Here is a 22,373-nt window from a genome sequence, read left to right on the forward strand (position 1 = left end):
CAAGTAGAAAGAATTCATAACAGACAAATGAGTTGGGTGGAGATAGCATGAACTTAACTAAACTCATGGGCTAGATGAAGTGTGTTCGAGATTGAGTTTATACTGGTTGGGTAGCTTTTTTCCTGGATATAATCATGGATGTCTCTGTGTGCAGAAAGAACACCATCTTAAATGTAGAAAGCAGTATTCTATTGTGGATTTATTGAGTCTTGTAGAGAGTTAGTAGCTTTTATTAGCTGATGTATTTTGTTGTTCTTGAGAGGAAGGTTTATCCTTGCTGGCTTATGTTTGTAAAATCACCAGTGATGGTGATGCTTAGTATGTGTAGTGACTTTGAAGATTTTAGTTGCATGTTGTCCATGTGTAGGTGCAGCAACTGTGTTATTCTGTGTGCATATGTGTGCACAAGACTCAATAAATCCACAACAGAATACTGCTTTCTACAGCTGGTTATTGACACAATTAGTGACAATTGAATTTTTCCTGTACACATACAGCAGTATTCTTTCAGTTTCTGTCTGTTAAATCTACTCTCAAGGATTTGGTTGGCCCAGAGCTAAAGTAGAAAACACTTGCCCAAGATACAATACAGAGGGACTGAACCTGACACCATATTGTTGAGAAGCAAGCTTCTTAACCATACAGCCATGCCTGTACCTATCATAAATTTCTAATTTGTATCAGACTTCATTTTTATAAATTTGATGTTATTTACTGAATTTTGTTGGATAGATCTTGACAGACATATAATTTGGTATTTGATTTAGAAAGCAGCCATGGTACATCGATGTCAATAAATTTAGTTTTCAATTAATAAATATGTCATATAAACTTCAAGATTAATATCAATACAAACTACATCTTAAGAAAGCTAATTAAATATGCTTGTCTTATTATCATTGTTATTTTTTAAGAATACATTATGGCATCGTCATCGTGGACATTATTTTGACAGCCTGAAAGCAAAATGCTCTCTCTTGACTGAGATGTTAATATTTTAAACTTGTCTCTTTAACAAAAGGCCAAATGACTAAAAATGTTCTGATGACCTAACGATATACTGCTATTTTTGTTAACATTTAAGGTTTTTAGGTCAACAAATTTCTCAACTTCAGACACCCATCATTGTATTCAAATTAATAGCTTGTAATGTAAAGCATTTTTTATCTGTCTCACAGCATCTTAGGGTTGGTTTTGTAATCCCAGTAGTCTTTATTTTATTTGTTCTTAGGATTAGTATAAAAAATTCATTTTAATCTTCACGGTACAGTTCTTGCATTAAAAAAAAAATTAGAACAACTTTACAAATAACTTCCTCTGTCAGTCATTGAAGTGAATCAAGTTAAATTGAAATAGCCGTGTAGAAAGGTCAAGTTATTATATAGTATTCAAAACCTATTTTAGGTTTTTAACATAGGGAAGAGCCTAAGATGTCAGAATACTGAATTAATTTACATTTAATTTTGTCCAGATTAATGTTAAAATTTATCTTTTTACCTTTTATTATACGGCCAACAATACCCACATTCAGCAGTTGGCTTTGTTCATAAGAGATTAAACATCTAAAACTTCAAGTAGTGTTCTGCATTGCATTTTCTGTATTTCATTGTAAAATATTTGACATACAATGCAGTCAGATAAATGTTACATCACTGCATTGAATGACTAATATATTACTTTAACATATTAAAAATCAGATAAAATTGCCTTTACATTGCCCCATGTTATACAGATTTCACTCTCCCTATCACTCACTCATCTAGATATCTGTAAAAAGGTTTTACAACTTACTCTGGTTTGAATTCTCCCTTTCCCATGCCTCCACATACATCTGCTGCCTTTACAGCTCTTTGAACTCCATCTATCAACAACTCTTTGATTAGTCACCAAAGAAACCTCTGAGATTACTCAAACTGTTACAAGTAACAGCAAAATCTCCATCAATTCACACCCTGCTGTCTTTAAAAAGGACATGAGATCCTGAGTTCCCAGCATGTAGGGAAAAAAACAGGATGGTTACATTGGAATTTCTTTGATCATAGCTCTAATCAGTAAAAAATTGACCTGTAACTAAACTCTGATCACATTTCTTCCTATATTGAGAACCTCTAGCTCGCTCCACTCCTCCCTGATAAGACTTCACTGTTCAAAACTCTTTTTGACTCATGCACTCATCCCACACTGATTTTGATGATACAGAAACCAAATATTTTACAATCTTTATCGTTTTATACAATTAATTTCATTCCTGAATGACACAGATGCTCTAAACACCCTTGATTTATTTCTCATTTCCAAACCCACCCGCTACCAAACTATTTCTGCACTTAGTGAATAATCCAGCCACTGCCACATTATAACTTCCCACCACATATCCACACACTAAACAATGCCCCTACCTTCTGGATACTTTGGAACTTCATTTCAGCTGATTAGCCAAAGCTCAGCCAGTTCTATGCTAACTAGACAAAGCAGAAACAACTAACTGGGAGACTGAAACTCTCATCTTAGGTATGTTCCTTCATATCCCAACCATACAACCTCAAATCCCACTAGTAGTTGACTTGTAGCTAGCAAAGAATATAGCTTGCACTATATGGGAGCAAAATCACCTACTCCTACAAACTGGGAGGCTTTTACACATCACTACATTCCAAACAACAAAAGATGATTTTATGCTTTGCACAACCTATTAGCTCTCACATCTTATAACATAACAGCTGGTCCTTCTGGTCTCTGGTCAAAAGGATCTCTACCAACTTTGCTGTCTGTATCCTCCAATCTTCTGCTTCTCAACCATTGAGAAAGCCTTCACTTTTGTTGCCTAATTTGCATCCAACTCTATACACTACACAATACTCTTCAATCAACCAGCATCACCACTACATACACATACATACCAAGTGTGAAGGCAATTCCAGTTGTTTCAGACCAACAAGATCCCAGCCCTAACAGTGTCCTCTTACCATCAAATAATGCTTCTCAAAGCTAGCACCTAACCTCAAACCTCAACAATGTCCCTCTTCAGGACTCTATCCTATTGAAGGTTCCATTCTCAAGATGGACAATATCACTGGTCCTGTAAACCATCCTTCTACTCTCATTTCCAGCATCTCAAAGGTGATGGAGACAGTTGTTAACTGTCTCCAACATTTTCATTCCCTCCCACTTTTTCAGTTGCTACCAGTACAGCTTAAAAAACCTGAACCACTGGACACAACTCTTCTATGTCACTCAGCCTTGAGAAATTTAGTGAAAATACTGTTGTTGCACATAATATCAGCAATGTATTTGCCTGTGCCAGGTATGTAAATCTCATAATCTGAAATTGCCTGAGAGTTGTAAGTGAGCATGTTGTTTATTTCCTGTCTTCCATAAAAATGTTTGGCCATGAGAAATATTACCCTGCTTGGAAACAGGTGAAGGTTGGTAACAGGAAAAGTATCCAGCCATAGAAATCTGCCTCAACATATTCTATTTGACACATACAAGCATAGAAAAGTGAATGTAAAATGTTGATGATGAATATATGAAAGGTACTCAAACTGAATGGATGAATGGATGCAAGTGTATTAAAATTACTTATACGTCTGTTTCAAAATAAAACAATAAAAAGAGAAAGGAAAGTAGGAATGGATGTTAAAACAAAAGAAAAATGTAAAATAAAATGAAAATAATTCTGAAGTTAAATGAGGCATTTATTGAATGAACCTTGAAATTTTATTTGTTTTGTTTATTATATTCAAGTTGAAGTTCTTGTAAATTTTGCTCCAACATTTCAACTTCATCAAATTTTTGGGCTTGTTTTGCTTGTTTAATATATCCACGAATTATTTCTATCTGCTGCAACATGGGATCATTTGTATTCTGTGAATAAGAAGAAATCTCAGATGGCTTCCAGCCTTTACCAATGTTACCATTAGTTTCAGTTCTGGAAGCTTCCTCTTGAGATGGAGAATGATGCTGTCGATGTTGAGAAAAACTGCTTGTTGATGAATCAGAAGACTTTTGTTGCTCTTGAGCTAACATGGCTTCTTTTCGTTCTAGTGCAAATTTTTGTTGCATCTCCACAGTATGAGAATTTTTCATCTTTTCATATTCTTCTTGAGATGGAAGTTGTTGAATTCCACTCAAGTTCTCTTTCAAAAAGTTACTAGAAAAAGTACGTATTGCTCTTTGCAAGTATAGTTGTCTTAGAGGTGGAGATGTTTCATTGTTTACACCCAGTGTCAAAATCTTTTTACTGTAAAAATAAAAAGAAATAGTTTGTAATTTCAACAATAAATTTTATACAGTTTAATTCCAATAACAAGGGTTTCGATTATATACAATTATAAGAAATTAAAGTGTGTATGTCTCTGAACAGAAAATCATTTTATACATAGTAATATTCTAAATTTAAGACAATTACATTTAGAATATTTTACAAGTCAAATGGGTAAGTAAAGAATAATAAGAGATCTTTATTGATGAGAACCTAACCCATTAGCATTTAAACTAACCATATCTGGTGTATGACCTGATTTGGCCTCTTACACGTGCTCTACAATTTCATTCTAAAAATAAACATCATCATCATCATCATCATCATCATCGTTTAGCGTCCGTTTTCCATGCTAGCATGGGTTGGACGGTTCTACTGGGGTCTGTGAAGCCAGAAGGCTTCATCAGGCCCAGTCAAATCTGGCAGTGTTTCTACGGCTGGATGCCCTTCCTAACGCCAACCACTCCGTGAGTGTAGTGGGTGCTTTTTACGTGCCACCCGCACTGGTGCCAGACAGAGCTGGCAAACGGCCACGAACGGATGGTGCTTTTTATGTGCCACCGGCACGAGGGCCAGGCGAGGCTGGCAACGGACACGAAACGGGGCGGTGCTGGCAACGGTCGCGAAACGGAAAGTTCTCTTACATGCCACCGGCACTGGTAACACATCTGCAATTTCCATTGATCGATTTCCATTGATCGATTTCGATTCTGATCGTCACTTGCCTCAACGGGTCTTCACAAGCAGAGTTTTGACATGCCACCGGCACTGGTAGCACATCCGCAATTTCCATTGATCGATTTCGATTCTGATCCTCACTTGCCTCATCACGTCTTCACAAGTAGAGTTTTGTGTCCCAAGAAGGGAAGGTATGCATACGTAGGCTGGCTCCATCCTATGTAGAAGGCCACGGGTTATGGACTCACTTGTCCTGCCGGGTCTTCTCGCGCACAGCACACTTCCAGAGGTCTCGGTCTCTAGTCATTTCCTCAGTGAGACCTAAAGTTCGAAGGTCGTGCTTCACCACCTCGTCCCAGGTTTTCCTGGGTCTGCCTCTTCCACAGGTTCCCTCAACCGCTAGGGTGTGGCACTTTTTCACACAACTATCTTCATCCATTCTCGCCACATGACCATACCAGCGCAAACGTTTCTCTTGCACACCACAACTGATGCTTCTTAGGTCCAGCTTTTCTCTCAAGGTACTTACACTCTGCCGAGTGTGAGTACCGGCATTACACATCCATCGGAGCATACTGGCTTCATTTCTAGCGAGCTTACGCATATCCTCAGCAGTCACGGCCCATGTGTCACTGCCATGTAGCATGGCTGTTCGTACACACGCATCATACAGTCTGCCTTTCACTCTGTGCGAGAGGCCTTTTGTCACCAGTAGAGGTAAGAGCTCTCTGAACTTTGCCCAAGCTATTCTTACTCTAGCAGTTACACTTTCAGCACACCCGCCCCCGCTGCTGACTTGGTCACCTAGGTAACGGAAACTATCAACTATTTCTAGTTTTTCTCCCTGGAAAGTGACGGAAGTTGGTCTCAGAGCATTTTCAGTGTTTATTGTTCCTGAGCATCTGCCACATACAAAAACCATCTTCCTAGTTAGCCTTCCTTTGACATTGCTGCATCTCTTATGTGTCCATAGCTTACACTTGGTGCATCTTATAGAGTTTCTACCTACACCTTTTCTACAGATCGAGCAGGGCCATCTACCTGAAGGTGTTTGTGATTTGTCTACCTTCCTACTGATTACGACTTTGGTTTTAGCTAGATTGACTCTGAGGCCCTTCGATTCTAATCCTTGTTTCCACACCTGAAACTTCTCCTCCAGTTCTGATAGCGACTCAGCAATTAGAGCAAGGTCATCAGCATAGAGGAGCTCCCAAGGGCATCCTGTCTTGAATTCCTCCGTTATTGCCTGGAGGACTATGATAAATAGGAGGGGGCTGAGTACTGAGCCTTGGTGGACTCCTACCTCTACCCGGAATTCTTCACTGTACACATTTCCAACCCTCACCCTACTAGCGGCGTCCCTGTACATGGCCCGCACAGCTCTCACTAACCATTCATCTATCCCTAGTTTCCTCATTGCCCACCAGATAAGGGATCGGGGGACCCTGTCGAAGGCTTTCTCCATGTCAACAAAAGCCAGGTACAGGGGCTTATCTTTGGCTAGGTATTTCTCCTGCAGCTGCCTTACCAGGAATATAGCATCAGTAGTACTTTTCCCTGGCACAAACCCAAACTGCATCTCATCTAAACTAACTCTCTCTCTAATTAGTTGGGCTATGACCCTCTCCGTAACCTTCATCACCTGGTCCAACAGCTTGATACCTCTGTAGTTATTTGTATCTAGGGCATCACCTTTACCTTTGTAGCAGTTGACTATTATACTGCTACACCAGTCATTGGGTATGACCTCTTTGTGTATCACCTGATTAACTATACGGGTGACTAGGCTATAGCCGACACTACCAGACATTTTGAGCATCTCTGCAGTGATTCCTGATGGGCCTGGGGCTTTCCCTGTCTTCATGCTTCTAATTGCCTTAGCTACCACGGAACTATCAACTCGGATAGCTGGTCCCTCTGTTGGGTCAACATTCGGCAGACTCTCTTTATCCCATTCATTTTCTTCATTCAGCAACCTTTCATAGTGGCATCTCCAAACCTCTCTCTTTGCATCTTCATTTAGCGCAAGTGAACCATCTTCCATGCGAACACACTTCTCTCCTACCACATCACGATTCTCTCTCACACACTGTCTTGCAACACGAAACACCTCCAGTCTTTGGTCCTCACGGCGCAGAACATTGGCAAATTTTTTCTTATCTGCTTCCCCTCTGGCTAAATAAACCTGTCTCCTAGCTTCTCTTTTGGCAGTCTGATACAATCCCCTGCTACCCCCATTTTTCCAGACCTTCCAAGCCTGTCTCTTTTCTCTAATAGCCCTGTCTACAATATTGTTCCACCACCACGTTATTCTAGGTCGAGAGGGGACTTTGCACCAGCCACAGATCTGGTCAGTGGCTCTCAGCAGGTTGTCCCTTAGAAACGTCCAGCTGTCTTCTACCCCCTGTGATGCTCTATCCCCTTCTACTTCGTCAGAGGCTTCAAGTAATATGTCCCTAAATCTCTGTCCATTTGCAGGATCTTTAAGCTTCCAGATCCTTCTTCTCCATATTTGTCGTCTTCTGGTTGTCCTCCTAGTCCTGATCCTAAAGTCACTAACTACCAGTCTATGTTGTGGGGTACATTCTTCACCTGGGAAGGTTTTGGCATTTATAAGCAGCCATCTCTCCCTTTGCCTTGTAAGAATGTAGTCAATTTGGCTGGTATGTTGGCCCGATTGGTAAGTGACTAGGTGGCTGGTAGGTTTCCTGAAGTTAGTGTTGCAAATCATAAGATTATTTGCATCGCAGAACTCCAGCAGCCTGGTTCCCTCCTCGTTGCGGGAGCCATAGCCATAGCCTCCATGTACGCCATGGAAGCCCCCAGCATGTCGTCCAACGTGACCATTGAAGTCACCAGCCACAAAGATAAGGTCTCTGTCGTTCGTCAACGAGGTAGTCTGCAGTAGAGTGTCATAGAATCGGTCTTTCTGTCCATCGGGTAGCCCCGACTGAGGAGCATAGGCTGATATAATGGTTGCTAAACTATGATGAAGCACTAATCTAATCTTAAGTATTCTGTCACATACTCTGATTACCTCAATTACTTTATCTACCCATTTCTCAGCGATAAGTATACCCACGCCACCAACCCCGTCAGTGTTCCCTGCCCAGAAAATCTTGTACCTGCGTTCCTTGCCTGTGAGGAACCTAGCTGATCCTCCTCTCCACCTTATTTCTTGCATGCAACATATATCCACACATCTCCGTTCAAGCATCTCGACTATCTCACCAGACCTACCTTTCAGAGTGCCAACGTTGAGGGTGCCAACCCTGAGGGTGTGGGAGGCATGGGCTCTAGAGACCCTGGGACGGTGGACAGTAGCTTCGTGTACCTGAAAAGAAAGCTCGCATTTGGCAGAATTCATGTGCAAGAAATGAAGTAGTAAAGTAGCCTTCAGTACAACCTGCATAACGCTAGCCTTTCATATTTTGCACTGTATGAACATTACCTTACATAGGTCGAGACTAGGGGTAGGGAGGGGTAGGGATGGTGAGAACATTTGCAGTCTTCATGGGAAGCAACCCCGGAATGGCAGAGAATAGGAACTTCGGCATGCGTGGTGGGGGTGGGAGGTCGGGTGCACCGTGTCTGAGTAAAGAGGTTCTGTTAATCGTATGAGCTAGCAAATGGGTTTGTATGAATCGGGAGACAACACTAAACGAAAAATTGAAAAATCAGAGTGGCTATGAACCTGTAGACAAGTCTAAACGAAAAAAAATGTTTGAGCTAGACAGGGTAATGAGGGAATACTGAAAGAATGAGGGACAATACAATGAGATGGAAATTGAAGAATAGAGAAAGAATAAGAATAAGTGCAAGAAAGAAGGTAGTCGTAGCGAGGTTGGACGATTCACTTAACTTTTAGCCATTCATGATCTGTGCCACATAATTTAAATCTCAAAGCTACAAGATAATGCAAGATAAAATTTCTGTCTAAGTACAATTGTAAATACTGTGAAATTTTCAAGTGTGTGAGTTTTTTTCTCAATATTTGAAGTGGTGATTGATATTTTTGTAATTACCAATATGGCTTCAGCATATAATGAATCCAATGTGGGGGGGAATTACACTTGAAGACTTAGAAATTGTTGAAGAAAAAACTGAAAATAACAGTGACTTGATTTTAGATGAATCAGATATAGATGTTTCTGAATTTTTGTCTGACGAGCAAGGGTATTTTTGATAGCCAAAGTGAAAAAAATCTTCAGAATTCCATGCAAAATATCAGGATAAAACAGTCAAACAATTTAACATTAATTCACAACCCTGATTTTATTGAAAAATATATAATTGTGAATCATTGGTATTTTTACACCTGCTGGAAAAATTTCAAGTCTACACATAAAATTTAATGTGAATAAATAACCATTACATTTGACACAGTAATTATATTATTTTCTCTAATTTATTCTTCTGTAATAAAAGAGGGCATATTCCATTTACATCATTTTTTGTTTTTAGAATATTTTCAAATCTTTAATTTTTTTCCATATATACCCAGCCTTTTTATTTTGAGTGCAGCCAGGTAATAGTATGCAGAAGGCAAAAAACTGAGTGTGCTTCCACCATTCATAAGTTTGAAACAGTTGTGACACACCACTATTGGCTACCTCTCTAGACATTCTAATACAAGACTACTCATACTAGACACTGAGTTATAAACAAACTGTACATGTGTCACTCATGATAGAGAAACTATAACTAGTCCACTAGTAATCATACACAAACTGTAAAAGAAATAAGCAAAATTATCTTACCTTATTATATCAATATATTCATACAGTTTTAATAGTTGACAACGCAACTGATTTGCTTCATTTAGGCTGTAAGTCGATTCACCATTACTGAAAAATAAAATATATTTTCAAAATATACATATGTATATATACACATCATTAAAATGTTTAAATTTTCAAACTTTTTAATTTTACAATAGTGACAAGTCTATTTACCTCAAAGATTCAACCATTGGTAAAAATCTGGGAAGTTGTTGTTCTGCTTCTTCGATACAAGTTCTTAATTTCTGTTATGGAAAAATAGGAGATAAAAGGATTGTCACTAAAAAATATATGAACTGAAATTGAGATGAATAAATAGCAACAAAACCCCTCAATAAATAAAAAGGTTCCATTAATATTAATTGTAACACTTACTGAATGAACAAAACCTTAATATAATGCATCCTAATATTGCACAAGTGTAACACACAAAGAAAAAATTCTTATTGCCAGGTTGTCTGTGAATTTCCTACTTAAATTTGAATTTCCTTATAAGGAACTATTTTGTTGAAATTTTGTTGCAAAAGGAAACAATCAGTTGGTTACACATGACTTACTTTTGCATTCTGGAGTGTCTGCTCATATGAAATTATACTACTTGTGTATAATATCTTGAAGTATCATATTTTTAAAAATTCTGACTTTTGCTATCTTGTCATGTCATGTCAGCACAAAGCAATATCATGAGATACTAATGATTATAAAAATATCTAAGCAGAAAAGTGAAGTGTTGTTGCAGAATCATTAGGGATCTGCATTGTTAACTTTAAAATAAAATTTAAAAAATAAAAAACAAAAGATGCAAACTTCAAGTGAGCATAACACTTCTGAAGTAACATAAACACACAGTGAAATTATGAAAAAATGGAGTAATATATTAAGTGTTTCAATGCATAAGTCACAGTGTTTGCTTTCCACTCATAAGCCAATAAGAAATAAAGCATCAAATTTATGTAATCAGTTGACTTGTGAAGGAGTTGAAAAGCTCAAAAGATAATCTAATCTAGCATTTGGATAACAGGGGGATTGGCAAGTATTGACATGAGACTACATCACAATTTCCATTATAAATGAAGAAAGAGTTAAATGTTCATTAAATCTAGTTTTTCAAATTAACAAATATGGACTATTTTAGAAGTGCTTACCCTCTAAAACCTATCTCAAAAGCAGAAAAAGAAAACACCTGGGTATTAAGTAGAAAAAAGTTGGTTACACAGGTTTTTTTTCTTTTCTTTTTATGAAAACCTTAAAGAGTTATCAGAACAACAAATATCAAATTCAAGAAGTGAAGACAACCCTCTACAACCAGTTTTAATAACAGAATTCTTATCTAAAAACATTAATGAAGTAACCTGTGCCTCAGAGTATCTTTCAGAAAATAAACTAAATTTCAAACAAAGCATGAAAATTAAATGAAGCCAATTTTTTTATAAAACAAAAATTTAACAGACCAGTGGCACTATATTTTTTGCATAAACTGTGTACATTTTTGATTGAATTACATATAATTTTGTTCAAAGGACTTTTTCATTTATATGGAGGTATTGTAGATCTACTATATTTAAATAAGGATATATTTCTTTCAATAATTAAAAGAATATATCTGCATAAAAAATTGTTTTGCTTTATATATTAGCAACAGAGGCAGTCTTAATACTTAGAGGTAATATTTATCCCTACTTAAACACAGTTAAACATGTTTTACCTTACTCTGATAAAGTTTCTAATAGCAAAGTAAAAACGGCAAGACAATTTAACTGAGGCATTGGTATGATGGATTACATTAGTTACAGAAGATATTTGTGCAAACATTTTTAAGGGTGATATGCAAATATTTTAAACATTGTTAATTTTAATAAAATATTACTTCATATAGCTGGACAATGACAGGTTTTAAATTTCTTTGTTCAACCAGGCTATCACGTCTTTCAAGAAGCCGTCGACAGTCAAGACAAGTACGAATATGTTGTTCACCCTCAGCACTAAACATGGAGTTGAGACTTGTATCACTTCCGGAACGTTTTAAAAATCCACTTTCTTTTTGGAAGTTAAAAGCTGGATCTGTTAATTTTTCTGTAAAGTGAAAATGATTTAAATATTCATGAAAGACAAAGAAACAAACTGAACAATTAAAATCATATTTGAATTACAAGAAATATTTTAAAATATATTTAAAAAGAAAATATTTTTCTTTTAAAACCCTTTTTCTTAAATGTAACAAAATTGAATGATTTATAGACATAAGTTGCAGCTAATTTCAATTGTTTCTAAAATGCTTAGAATCTGTGGATTATATACACAATTAATCTTAAATTTATGATGATGAAATAGTCATTAACAAATTTAACATCAATATTCACATGTGCATGCATTTATACATACACATAAGTATGTATATATTATTAAAAAACACTACAAATGAGAACTTACTGGCAAATGAAAATGACATAAAATGAGAGCATCTATCACAGACAATTCCTCCACATAATCGACAATGGTGTCGTCTGCGGGTGACAATAAATGTTCTAGCACAAGAAGGACACATGGGCACATCTGCATCATTTACCCAAGGAACCACAGTTTTTTCAAATACTGCAAAAAATATAGAGTTTACATATTTCAGTATTTAACACCTAAGTAGTAAATTAATAAAAACTAATAGCTAAATATTTACATTGAAACAGTTCCCAAAATATCAAAAATATCTATGATAGCAACACACTTATAACAATCATCATCATCATCATTTAACGTCCATTTTCCATGCTGGCATGGGTTGGATGGATATGTTTGTATATACACACATGTACTCATACAAGCATTTCTCCCTCCTCTATTGCCTTCTCCTTCCAAGCACTATTTGGTTCATCATACTCTTGCTTTTTCTCTGTAGCACTCTGCATACTTTCTTCTATGCACCCTCTTAGTCATGGTACCTAGGAACAGAAGCAGTGTAGGATAGTGAAAGTTGTGCAGTCTTTAATGTCCAGATGATTATAATGTTTAACTCTTCAGCCACTATATTCTAACACATGCATGTGTGTATACATGAGCATTCCCTTGTCTTGACATATGATTCTGATTGGTAATATTTACCCCAACTTAAACGTGGATGTTCTGTTAGAACAAACTATACAGCAGTAGATACCATGAGAGAAACTCTCATATTGGCTTTTGGTGCAAAATGCACTCATGTTTACACCGATAGCAGGGAGATAAATCCCCACCACCTCCAGCACCAAGACCATATATATCTATATATTGCTGGCAGGGAGATGAATCATTGCTATCTCTAACAGTTGAGTATACATCATTGTTGAAGACCAAGGAAGGTCAAAATTACATGATCTGGTGATCTCGGTGCTGGAGGTAGCAGGGAGTTACCACCCAACAAGTGATGTAAAAAAAATGAGTGCATTTTGCACCAAAAATTAATATGAGGGTTTCTCTCATGGTAACTATCGCAGTATAGTTTGTTCCAATAGAACATCCACATTTTAAGTGAGAATAAATATTACCGCTCGCTATCTGTCACTAATATATATTTTTTAGCAATTCTGATTGTAAACAAAAAAAAAAACAATTACCATTCATACAAATGGTGTCATCTGTTTACAAGTCTTTGTGAGAGCATGTCCAGATGAGAAGAAATAGTGTTTCATTTAAATTCTAAAATAATTGTGAATTTGAGATTGGCTTCATGAAACTATAGCTTTTTCTTTTAATTTATAAATTTAATAAAAGTGGTGTTTTTGCATGAGTTTATAATGGAAATTTTATCTCCAATCTACTGTAATCATACATAAAGTCAGTGAAATCATGTTACCATTAGCTTCTGTATTTTTATTTAGCTATGAATAAGTAAATCTGAGTTATTTTGAGAATTTCATACCATATGGCCATAGGTGATTTGGGGCATTTTGGTAATATGCACCTTCAAACATCTGCTTAAACCATTCGTTACTATATTTTTGCTGAAATACACTACCTATATTTCAATTAATTTTTACAATGAAGAATTTAGTAATCATCATAATTAAGCTGGTGTTTTGAACATAAATTAACAAGTACTTCTGATGGAAGGCTTTAATTAAGATCACTTTAAAACACAAAGTTTGTATCATAGAACCCGGGGCAGCGTCAGGGTTGGTATCAAAAGGGTTAAAGGCTTCGTTATGATAATGTTTGATCCTATAGAATACTTTTAAATGATCCTGGGCTTGCCAAAGCCTAAATGTAAACAATATTTTCTATATGGTTCACATGAGGTGGAATAGTCCTGAACAATTCTTTATGAAAGAACATTAGTTTGTAAGGATCTGATTCTTTGTCATCTCAATATTTGCCTAAGCATCAAAGAAAATATTCCTCAAATCTAATTCATCAATGTGGAAAATGTAAAACAGAATATACAAAAAAAAAAGAAAAAAATACATTTATTACTATGCAAGAAAAAAAACTGAAACAACTTTAAAAGAAAAATGGAATAGAAATTACCTTTTCGCTTATTTGGGTCAGTAGGTGCCTCAGGACTTATTAGTTTATCAAGCCTAATAAGTAACTTGTTAGTTTCTATCACAAATCTGTCCACTCGGGCATCTCGAATTGCTTTGAAGGTTTCAGTGTGACTTCGAGAAATTCCTACAAGTATTTTTATTTATATAAATATCAGCAACAACCACATGAAATATGTTCACTCTTTCTTTTTGTCTCTCCCTTCCTTAGTCAGAACTACACTGACATTTAGAAGTAACGGTGAAATTTTCAAATGTAGAACGTTAACATACTTTTTCAAATTTCGTAATTATTTATTTGATCATACAATACAATAATTTATTGTTTTGAGACATTTAAATAAATTGTAGTAATGAATGCATATTCATTTCACATTAACTTTTAGGAATACATATGTACATAATAACAGAATTGCCTATTATGACTCTACATATCGTTCATTCCTCTTATGTCATACCACTATCATTCATGCATCTATCTATCTTTCATGCATCTCACTCAGTAAAGAGATTGGTGAGTGAGCAAATGTGGATTCAAGAAATATCTTTTAGTCATGCCAAGGACATAGCTATCTCTGTAGTGTATGTGCAAGAAAAAATGCACTCAGTAAACTCTGTAAAGTAGCTGGTGCTAGGAAGGGCATCCAGCCACAGAAGCCAAGCCAAAAATGTAACTTATGAGCATGGTGTGGTCCACCAACTTGTCTATGTGAGCACTCCTCCTGAATATGTACTGATTTGACTGTTGCAACCTATCCAACCCCTTATGAGCACTCTGTCAGTTACAATATTATTAAAGGTTCCAGTTGATACGATCAATAGAACAGCCTGCTTGTGAAATTAACATGCAAGTGGTTGAGCACTCCACAGACACGTGTATGCTTGACATAGTTCACAAGGAGATTCAGCTCAACACAGAATGTGACAAGGCTGGCCCTTTGAATTCAGGTACAACTCATTTTTGCCAGCTGAGTGGACTGGAGCAACATGAAATAAAGTGTCTTGCTTCAAGGATATGACTCGCCACCAGGAGTCAAACTCACAACCTTACAATCATTAGCCAATTACCCTAACCACTAAGTCATGTGCCTTCACATACTAACACAGAAAGTGGACATGAAATGATGATGATGATGGTGATAGTGATATATATGTATATATCTGTTATGCACAATGAAGGCTATATTAAATTAAAATAGCCACCTATGTATCATAATGTATATACATTGTTGATGTACATATCCTGAGATAATATCACTTATGGAAGAGCTATGTCAAAAACACAATAAATATTGAAGGGAGACAAAAACAAAAATGCCTCAGTAGTGGCCAGTGAGAATACCAGATGCATTTTGGCCTTTTCAATATGAACTTGCAGCCAACCTGGATGAGAATTTATCATTTTCAGTGGCCATACATACATATCAACATATTTACTTTAGATAAATGTAAATTTCTTTATGGTAAATAATTCCCAGGAAATATGAAATATGATGGATAGAGGATTTAAAATTTAACTCACCAACTTCCTGAGGCTCCCAGAAAAAAGGATAAAGTCCAGGTATGAGCGCATTTGTACTTGATTGTTCTCTGTCATCAAAAGAATCTTCTTTTTCCCCAAGCATATCACCCAACAGTCGTTTTTTGGCCTTTTCAAATAAGCCTAACACAGAATGAAAGAACTAGCATTAAAGTAAGTAAATATAATTATTTAATTAATGCTTGAATAGAGTACATTTCCATTGCAAAATTTCATAGTAAGATCAATTGATGGGGGCCACAGATGAAAGATCTTACCTATTTACTTTAAATTATCAAATATTCTTAATCACTTAAAACCCAAGAAATTATATATGATTCTTCTAGTTGCCAAAGATGGACAAATAATATATGACAGTGTAAAAGATTTACTTCAAATATGAAGTACCTTACCTTTGAGTTGCTGCGAAACAGCTTTCTCTTCAGTTGTGTGTGCATCTTCAAAATGTGTTTGCAATTGTGTTACAGAAGAATAGTCTTTTAAACAGATGGGACAAATGAACCCTTCTCGAATATCAGTGCTTGTCATCTTCAAAAATATCTAAATTAAGTAAAAAAAAAATATGTGCATATAAATCTGGCAGAACAAACGATATTAATTTTAAAGTCAAATTTTGTGCAACCCTGGATGAGAATTTGCAACTTCCTTTTTCAGGTAGGTAAGTGCAGCCCACCCCAACCTTTGAGCTGGCTTGTGCTCATTCTCCTTTGTTATTATCATTAGGCTTTTTTGTAACTGGATTTTCTACAGGGAGCATGCTCTTACTTACCCCAACCTCAGTTTCTAGACATGAGTGGTCCCGAGACCAAAGCTTCTACCATAATTTTTAAGAAATCTGGTGGAAAACTAGCTCAGGAAGGCAGGAATGCTACTCTCTGAGACCCCTTTCAGAGCCCCACCACCATTATTTCTCTATACAATATTCCCTAAACAGGAAATTTTGACAGTCAAACAGTGTCTGTGTAGTTAACATTTTTGTGAATGTAACATTTTCATAGAACAGGTAAAAATCACTGTCTTCCACACATACAGGCTTGTCCTTTCAAGTGCTGGTACCACTTAAAAAGCACTCGTGTTGGTGCTGCATTGATGCACCTGTGCCAGTGCTGCATAGATGCACCCATACTGGTGGTACGTAAAAACTACCCAGTATACTTTGTTAAGTGGTTTGAATTAAGAAGGGCATCAAGCCATAGAAATCATGCCACCACAGACAGCTGAAGTCTGGACAGATCCCTGCTAGCCAACTCCATGTTAAACAATCCAACCTATGTCAGCATGGAAAGCAGATGTTAAATGATGATGGTGAAGATGCTTATGATATCTTGATTCAGTAAATTGATTTAGCTAACAAAAATGGGTAAATGTGTATCAGATGACTGCAGATTGATACAGGGGATGAGCAAAGTACATTCCTGATTCAGCACCAGTAATTGGTTATGAGCTTTTACGAAAGTTACAGTAACAGATTTCTTGAAAATGCTATAAGAAATTAATAATTTAACTATCTTTTTGAAATGACAGAAAGCATGGAGTGAGAGAACAAAAAAGAAAAACATATGTATGATGAAATAAGATATGAGAGTGAGCAAATGTCTGAAGTTATGAAGAAAAGGAATAAGAATAGAGAAAAGGAGAGGGGGAAGAGTGGGGAAAAATTCAGTTAGAGTGAAGCTGACTAGGAGAAGGTCTTTGTAAATATAAGGCTGGGGCCATTGTAAATAAATATATATATTGTAGCATACATGTATCTACATTTAAACAGACTCAAAGAAAATAAAAGGGAAGAACAGTAAAGGTAAAATTGTCAGAAGAGGAAGAAAAATTTAGGAGTGGTAGTAAGGTGAATTTGTTAGAAGGAAGAGAGATGGGAGATAAAGTTTCTGGTCAATAGGGGAACACAGTAGTTCTTAACAGTAAAACTATATGTATGCATATTCACACACATGCACATATTTTCTCTGCATGCCTGTAGTATCTTATTGGTGTGCATGCATGCATACACACCTGTATATTCTCATGTGCAGAGAAGATGTAGGGAGATTAAGAAGTTAAGAAAAAAATATATAAAGGTAGTTTAAAAATTTGTTATAAATACATAGAAGAGCTACAAATGGAGGGGGGACAGAATAATCGGTGGGGTCGCACGCTATTATATATACTTTGAGAAAGTGTTACATAATCTGTGTTCACAATTAAAAATTAGATGGTTTTATTCATTCAGAAAATTGGTGGATTGCATAACAGAAAAGACTTCTGCAATGCAGAGATCGCATTTGTTGTTATAACCATTAAACAGTTTGGCATGGGTAACTATGGACCATTTTGAATTACATGGAATTGAGTTTTGTTTTAGGTTATGAATTAGCCAAGATAAAGAAGTGCTGTTAGTTATTGCTTGGGAATTGAAGCTAGAATAGTGGTTACCTACTCTAACCATGCAGATCTATACATAATTGGAATTCTCAGTTGATATCATGCATTTCTATACAATATTTTTTGTGGAGCATCTATTATCTAAAAGACAGGAGGTGGGGCATCTACAGCTGCATAGGATTTTAGAAGGTGCCAAAGTGGAATTTACGGGATTATGATTATTTAGGGTTAAACAGGTGTTATATTCATTATCTGCTGCAGTGTTAGGATGAGTATTTTTTAGTGTGGTGAGGGAGTCATCTGGGGGATGTAGCTTATAATAGTTCTTATATCTTATATTATTCCTATCATTGCCTATATATACATATATATATAATCATTGTTTAACGCCTGCCTTCCATGATGGCATGGGTGAGATAGTTTGACAGGAGCTGGCCAGGCAGAAGCCTGTACGAGACTTCTGTAACAGTTTTGGCAGGATTTTTACAGCTGAATGCCCTTCCTAACACCAACCACTCAGCAGAGTGGACTTAGTGCTTTTTATGTGGCACAAGCACAAGCGAGGTCAGTTTTGGCTAGGTTTTTACAGTTGAGTGCCAACCACTTTACAGTGTGGACTGGGTACTTTTAAGTGGTACCTGCATTGACAGAGTCACCAAGTACTTGTAAGACAAAAAAACTTTTTTGAGAGGAGAGGGGGCATTGGAGGAGCTGGTCTTGTGTCAGACGATGAAAGGTTATAGTGAGACAGAAACAGGTGGTTTGCTGTAGAAGAGGTACAAGATTACCAGCTGAAGAGAGAGAGAGAGAGAGAGAAAGGGAGATCGGGAATGAAGACAGAGATAGTTGTGCTGTCGCAAAGGAAATACATGGTTGCCCAACCTGAGGGGAGTGCAGGAGAAGGAGAGAGAGAGAGTGGGAGACAGCAGGATAGAGATGGTGGCAAAGTGCTGGGCATACATACAAGGGACAGAGTTCAGAACATAAACGAATGGGAAGGTTACTTAGTCAGAGAGAGAGGGAGAGAGATCGGGAATGAAGACAAACAGGTGTGCTGTTGCAAAAGAAATGCATGGTTACTCAAGCTGAGAGAAGTGCAGGAGAAAGAGAGAGAGACTGTCTTGGGGAAATTTCGAACCTGGGTTCTCATTCCTAAGTTATTTTTCGATATTATTATTATTACTATTATTATTCAGGTCACTGCCTGGAATCGAACTCGGAATCTTAGGGTTAGTAGCCCGCATTCGTAACCTCTACGCCATATGCCCAGCCCACGGGCATATGGCGTAGTGTCCCTACCATTAATATATAAGTGTCATACACTCTACCCTTCATGTGTGTGTGTGTGTGTGTGTGTGATTTTGTTTTGTTTTTTGTTTGTTTGTTTTTTTCGTTGGCTTTACATGTGTTCGCAGACTGTAAACAAAACTATCTCATTATCAAAACAGGTGGTGTCATAGTCGACTGCGAAAGTACGTCTGGGCTTCTTTGTAAACAAAAAGGCCCGTAACTATATCCAGGCTATTGTTTGATAGACTAGAGGAATACGTAAATTTTCGAATATCATCTTACTTGGAAACAGGTGAGAGTTAGCGACACAAAATGAATCTGGCAGTAGAATATATTATTCAACGAATTCTGTTTTATTCATATAAGCACGAAAAAAATTGATAGTAAAACGATAGCCCTAAATTTCCCTACACAACCCATTTTATCACCTTTCCAATCTGCTCCTCTCTTTCTCACTAATTCCTGACACTATCTCTTCTCTTTCTCCTGTCCCTTCCATATTTCCTACCCCAATATCTACTTCGTTACTCTCTCCACAACCATCCTCTCACAATAAATTTACTCATCTCTTCATATTTTACCGTCACACCACCCGTCTAGAATAATCGCATCTTTGTCTCTTTCAGCTGTAAGTAGTTCGTTGACTTGCAAGTTGCAAAACCACCCCATTGCTGGTGTCATGTAAAAAAAAAAATTTTAAGCATCCAGTAAACTGTGTAAAGTAGCTGATGCTAGGAAAGGTATTCAGCCGTTGAAACCCTGTTAAAGCTGACACTGGAACATGACATAATCCTCCGACTCGTCGTCGGTGTATTTCGAACCGTTCAACCCATATTAGCATGGAAGAGGAAAATAAATATACATATATATATATATATTGTGTGTATGCGTTATATATATATATAGTTTAACTTAGATAGGTAGATAGTGTAAGTATTTTACAACTGTCCGAAATAACAAAAGAAAACTGCATGGACGAATTTGACAGCAATATTGACAGTTCTGTAAGCATCACGTTTTTGGTGAAACATTTAAGAACTTGCAGACTTAAGGAAGGAGAAATATAGATAATACAAATCATACAACAAAACTAAATTTATTATTTTTTTTAAAATGACAGAAAATATTTGATTTTTGCTCTCAAGAATCAAAAAGAAAAGAAAAAAATAGAACATAATGACTAACCAGAATATCTCGGTGGTAAACTCCTCCTTATATTACTGTGCTTATTTGACGAAAGCTGGCCGATATGGTATCACATCGTTTGCAAAAGATAATTAAGTTGGATTAAACGATTAAAAGTAGGTCAGAATAACCAAATGTTATAGGGTAAATAGATCTAAAACAGTACTCCATTTTATTGCTAGGTTATAATGCAATCTAGCAAATTAAATGGTTGCTGCTCATCTACAACATTCAGTGCGGAGCTGATGAATAAACCGAATTGTAATATCTACGGATAACCAAAATTGATATTAACTATATATTTATTAGAAAAACAGCTGATTTAAACCATTTTATATATATATATATATATATATATATATATATACACACATATATATATATATATATATACACACATATATATATATGTATGTATGTTTGTATGTATTATTGTAAAGTGACTCATGTGCCTAGATTTTGGTTCCATAGCACTTGTCATTTGATTAGTGTTTTAGCACAAAAATCTTACTCACAGAGCTTCAGTACTATATGTGCGCGTGCGCGCGTATGTGTATGTACACATGCACGATAGGGAATTTCAGGGTAATTCTAGACCTAAGCGGCGTCAATTAAGTTACAGTCTATAATATTGAAGTTATGATTTTACTATCCTGAACTAACGAAACGAATGAATAAACACTTCTAAATAAATTATTATATGTACATATTTTCATTTCGACACATTATAATTGTTGGAAACAACATATTTTTCATGTAAAAAGAAAATAGTTTCGAAAAGTTTGATTAGTTATTCAAATTTTTCCGGGAGAGGAATTTATCATTTGAGATGTATGTCTGTCCCGGCAAAAAGTAACTATGAATAAAATGTAAACTTGTTCATTTTGGTCATTCAGGATAGCCAATTATTTTTATACATTCCCCATATCCAATTATTTTTGTACATTCCCCATAGCCAATTATTTTTGTACATTCCCCATAATTGTCAGTTCTAATTGCTACCGCTTTCATCTTTGACTACCTCTATTGAGTTCTGTTTCTTCTGTTTGCACTTGTTTCAGTCACTGGACTACACCCATGAAGTCTTGTGCTTATTGTATTGCGTATTGCTGAACCGCTAGCTGACGGGGACGTTTGTCTCCCACGCCGTTTATCAAGTCGTAGCGGGAAACAAACTCACACACACACCTGTGTATACGATAGGCTTCTTTCAGTTTCTACCTACCAATTCCACTCATAAGGCTTTGCTCAACCCAGGGCTATAGACGGAGACACTTGCTTGAGGTCCCATGCAGTTGGACTAAATCTGAAACCATGAATGTATGTACTTATATATGTAAATACAATGGGCAATAAAAAGGACAACACAAATGGAACAAAGTTTGACAGGCGCAGGCGTGGCTGTGTGGTAAGCAGCTTGCTTCCCAACCACATAGTTCAGTCCCACCATGTGATATTTGGGCAAGTGCTTTTTATTATAACTTCGGGCCGACTAAAACCTATTGAGTGGATTTGGTAGAGAGAAACAGAAAGAATGGCCTGTCTATTGACTGTAACAAATAAAAGATGGAAAGAGAAATGTCTTGACGTTTTGGTTGTTAGTCTTTCATCAAAAGAAAGTCACAGGGAAGTCATGAGAAAGGGATATAGATTTCTATAAAAATAGTGAAAACCAAATAGGAATACTGTTCAACAGGTGGGAGACTAAGAAAGGAGGAATGGATGGGTGTGTAGAAGCAAGTATA

At 36.5% G+C, this 22,373-nt stretch overlaps 1 protein-coding gene across 1 annotated transcript; it reads right to left on the reverse strand.

The window, feature by feature from the left end:
* Positions 1-3,677: 3,677 nt before the first annotated feature.
* On the reverse strand, positions 3,678-20,869 carry LOC115209804 (rabenosyn-5). Its single transcript, XM_029778355.2, has 9 exons — positions 20,629-20,869; positions 16,170-16,317; positions 15,760-15,900; positions 14,221-14,364; positions 12,154-12,315; positions 11,591-11,796; positions 9,898-9,968; positions 9,703-9,789; positions 3,678-4,243 (listed from the first exon to the last, which is right to left on the reverse strand). The coding sequence occupies exons 2-9, from the start codon at positions 16,303-16,305 to the stop codon at positions 3,721-3,723; spliced, it is 1,470 nt and encodes a 489-aa protein (XP_029634215.1). The 5' UTR covers positions 16,306-16,317; positions 20,629-20,869; the 3' UTR covers positions 3,678-3,720.
* Between the last annotated feature and the right edge of the window lie 1,504 nt (positions 20,870-22,373).

The sequence above is a fragment of the Octopus sinensis genome, linkage group LG3 (assembly GCF_006345805.1).
Source record: "Octopus sinensis linkage group LG3, ASM634580v1, whole genome shotgun sequence".
Lineage (NCBI taxonomy): Eukaryota > Metazoa > Mollusca > Cephalopoda > Octopoda > Octopodidae > Octopus > Octopus sinensis.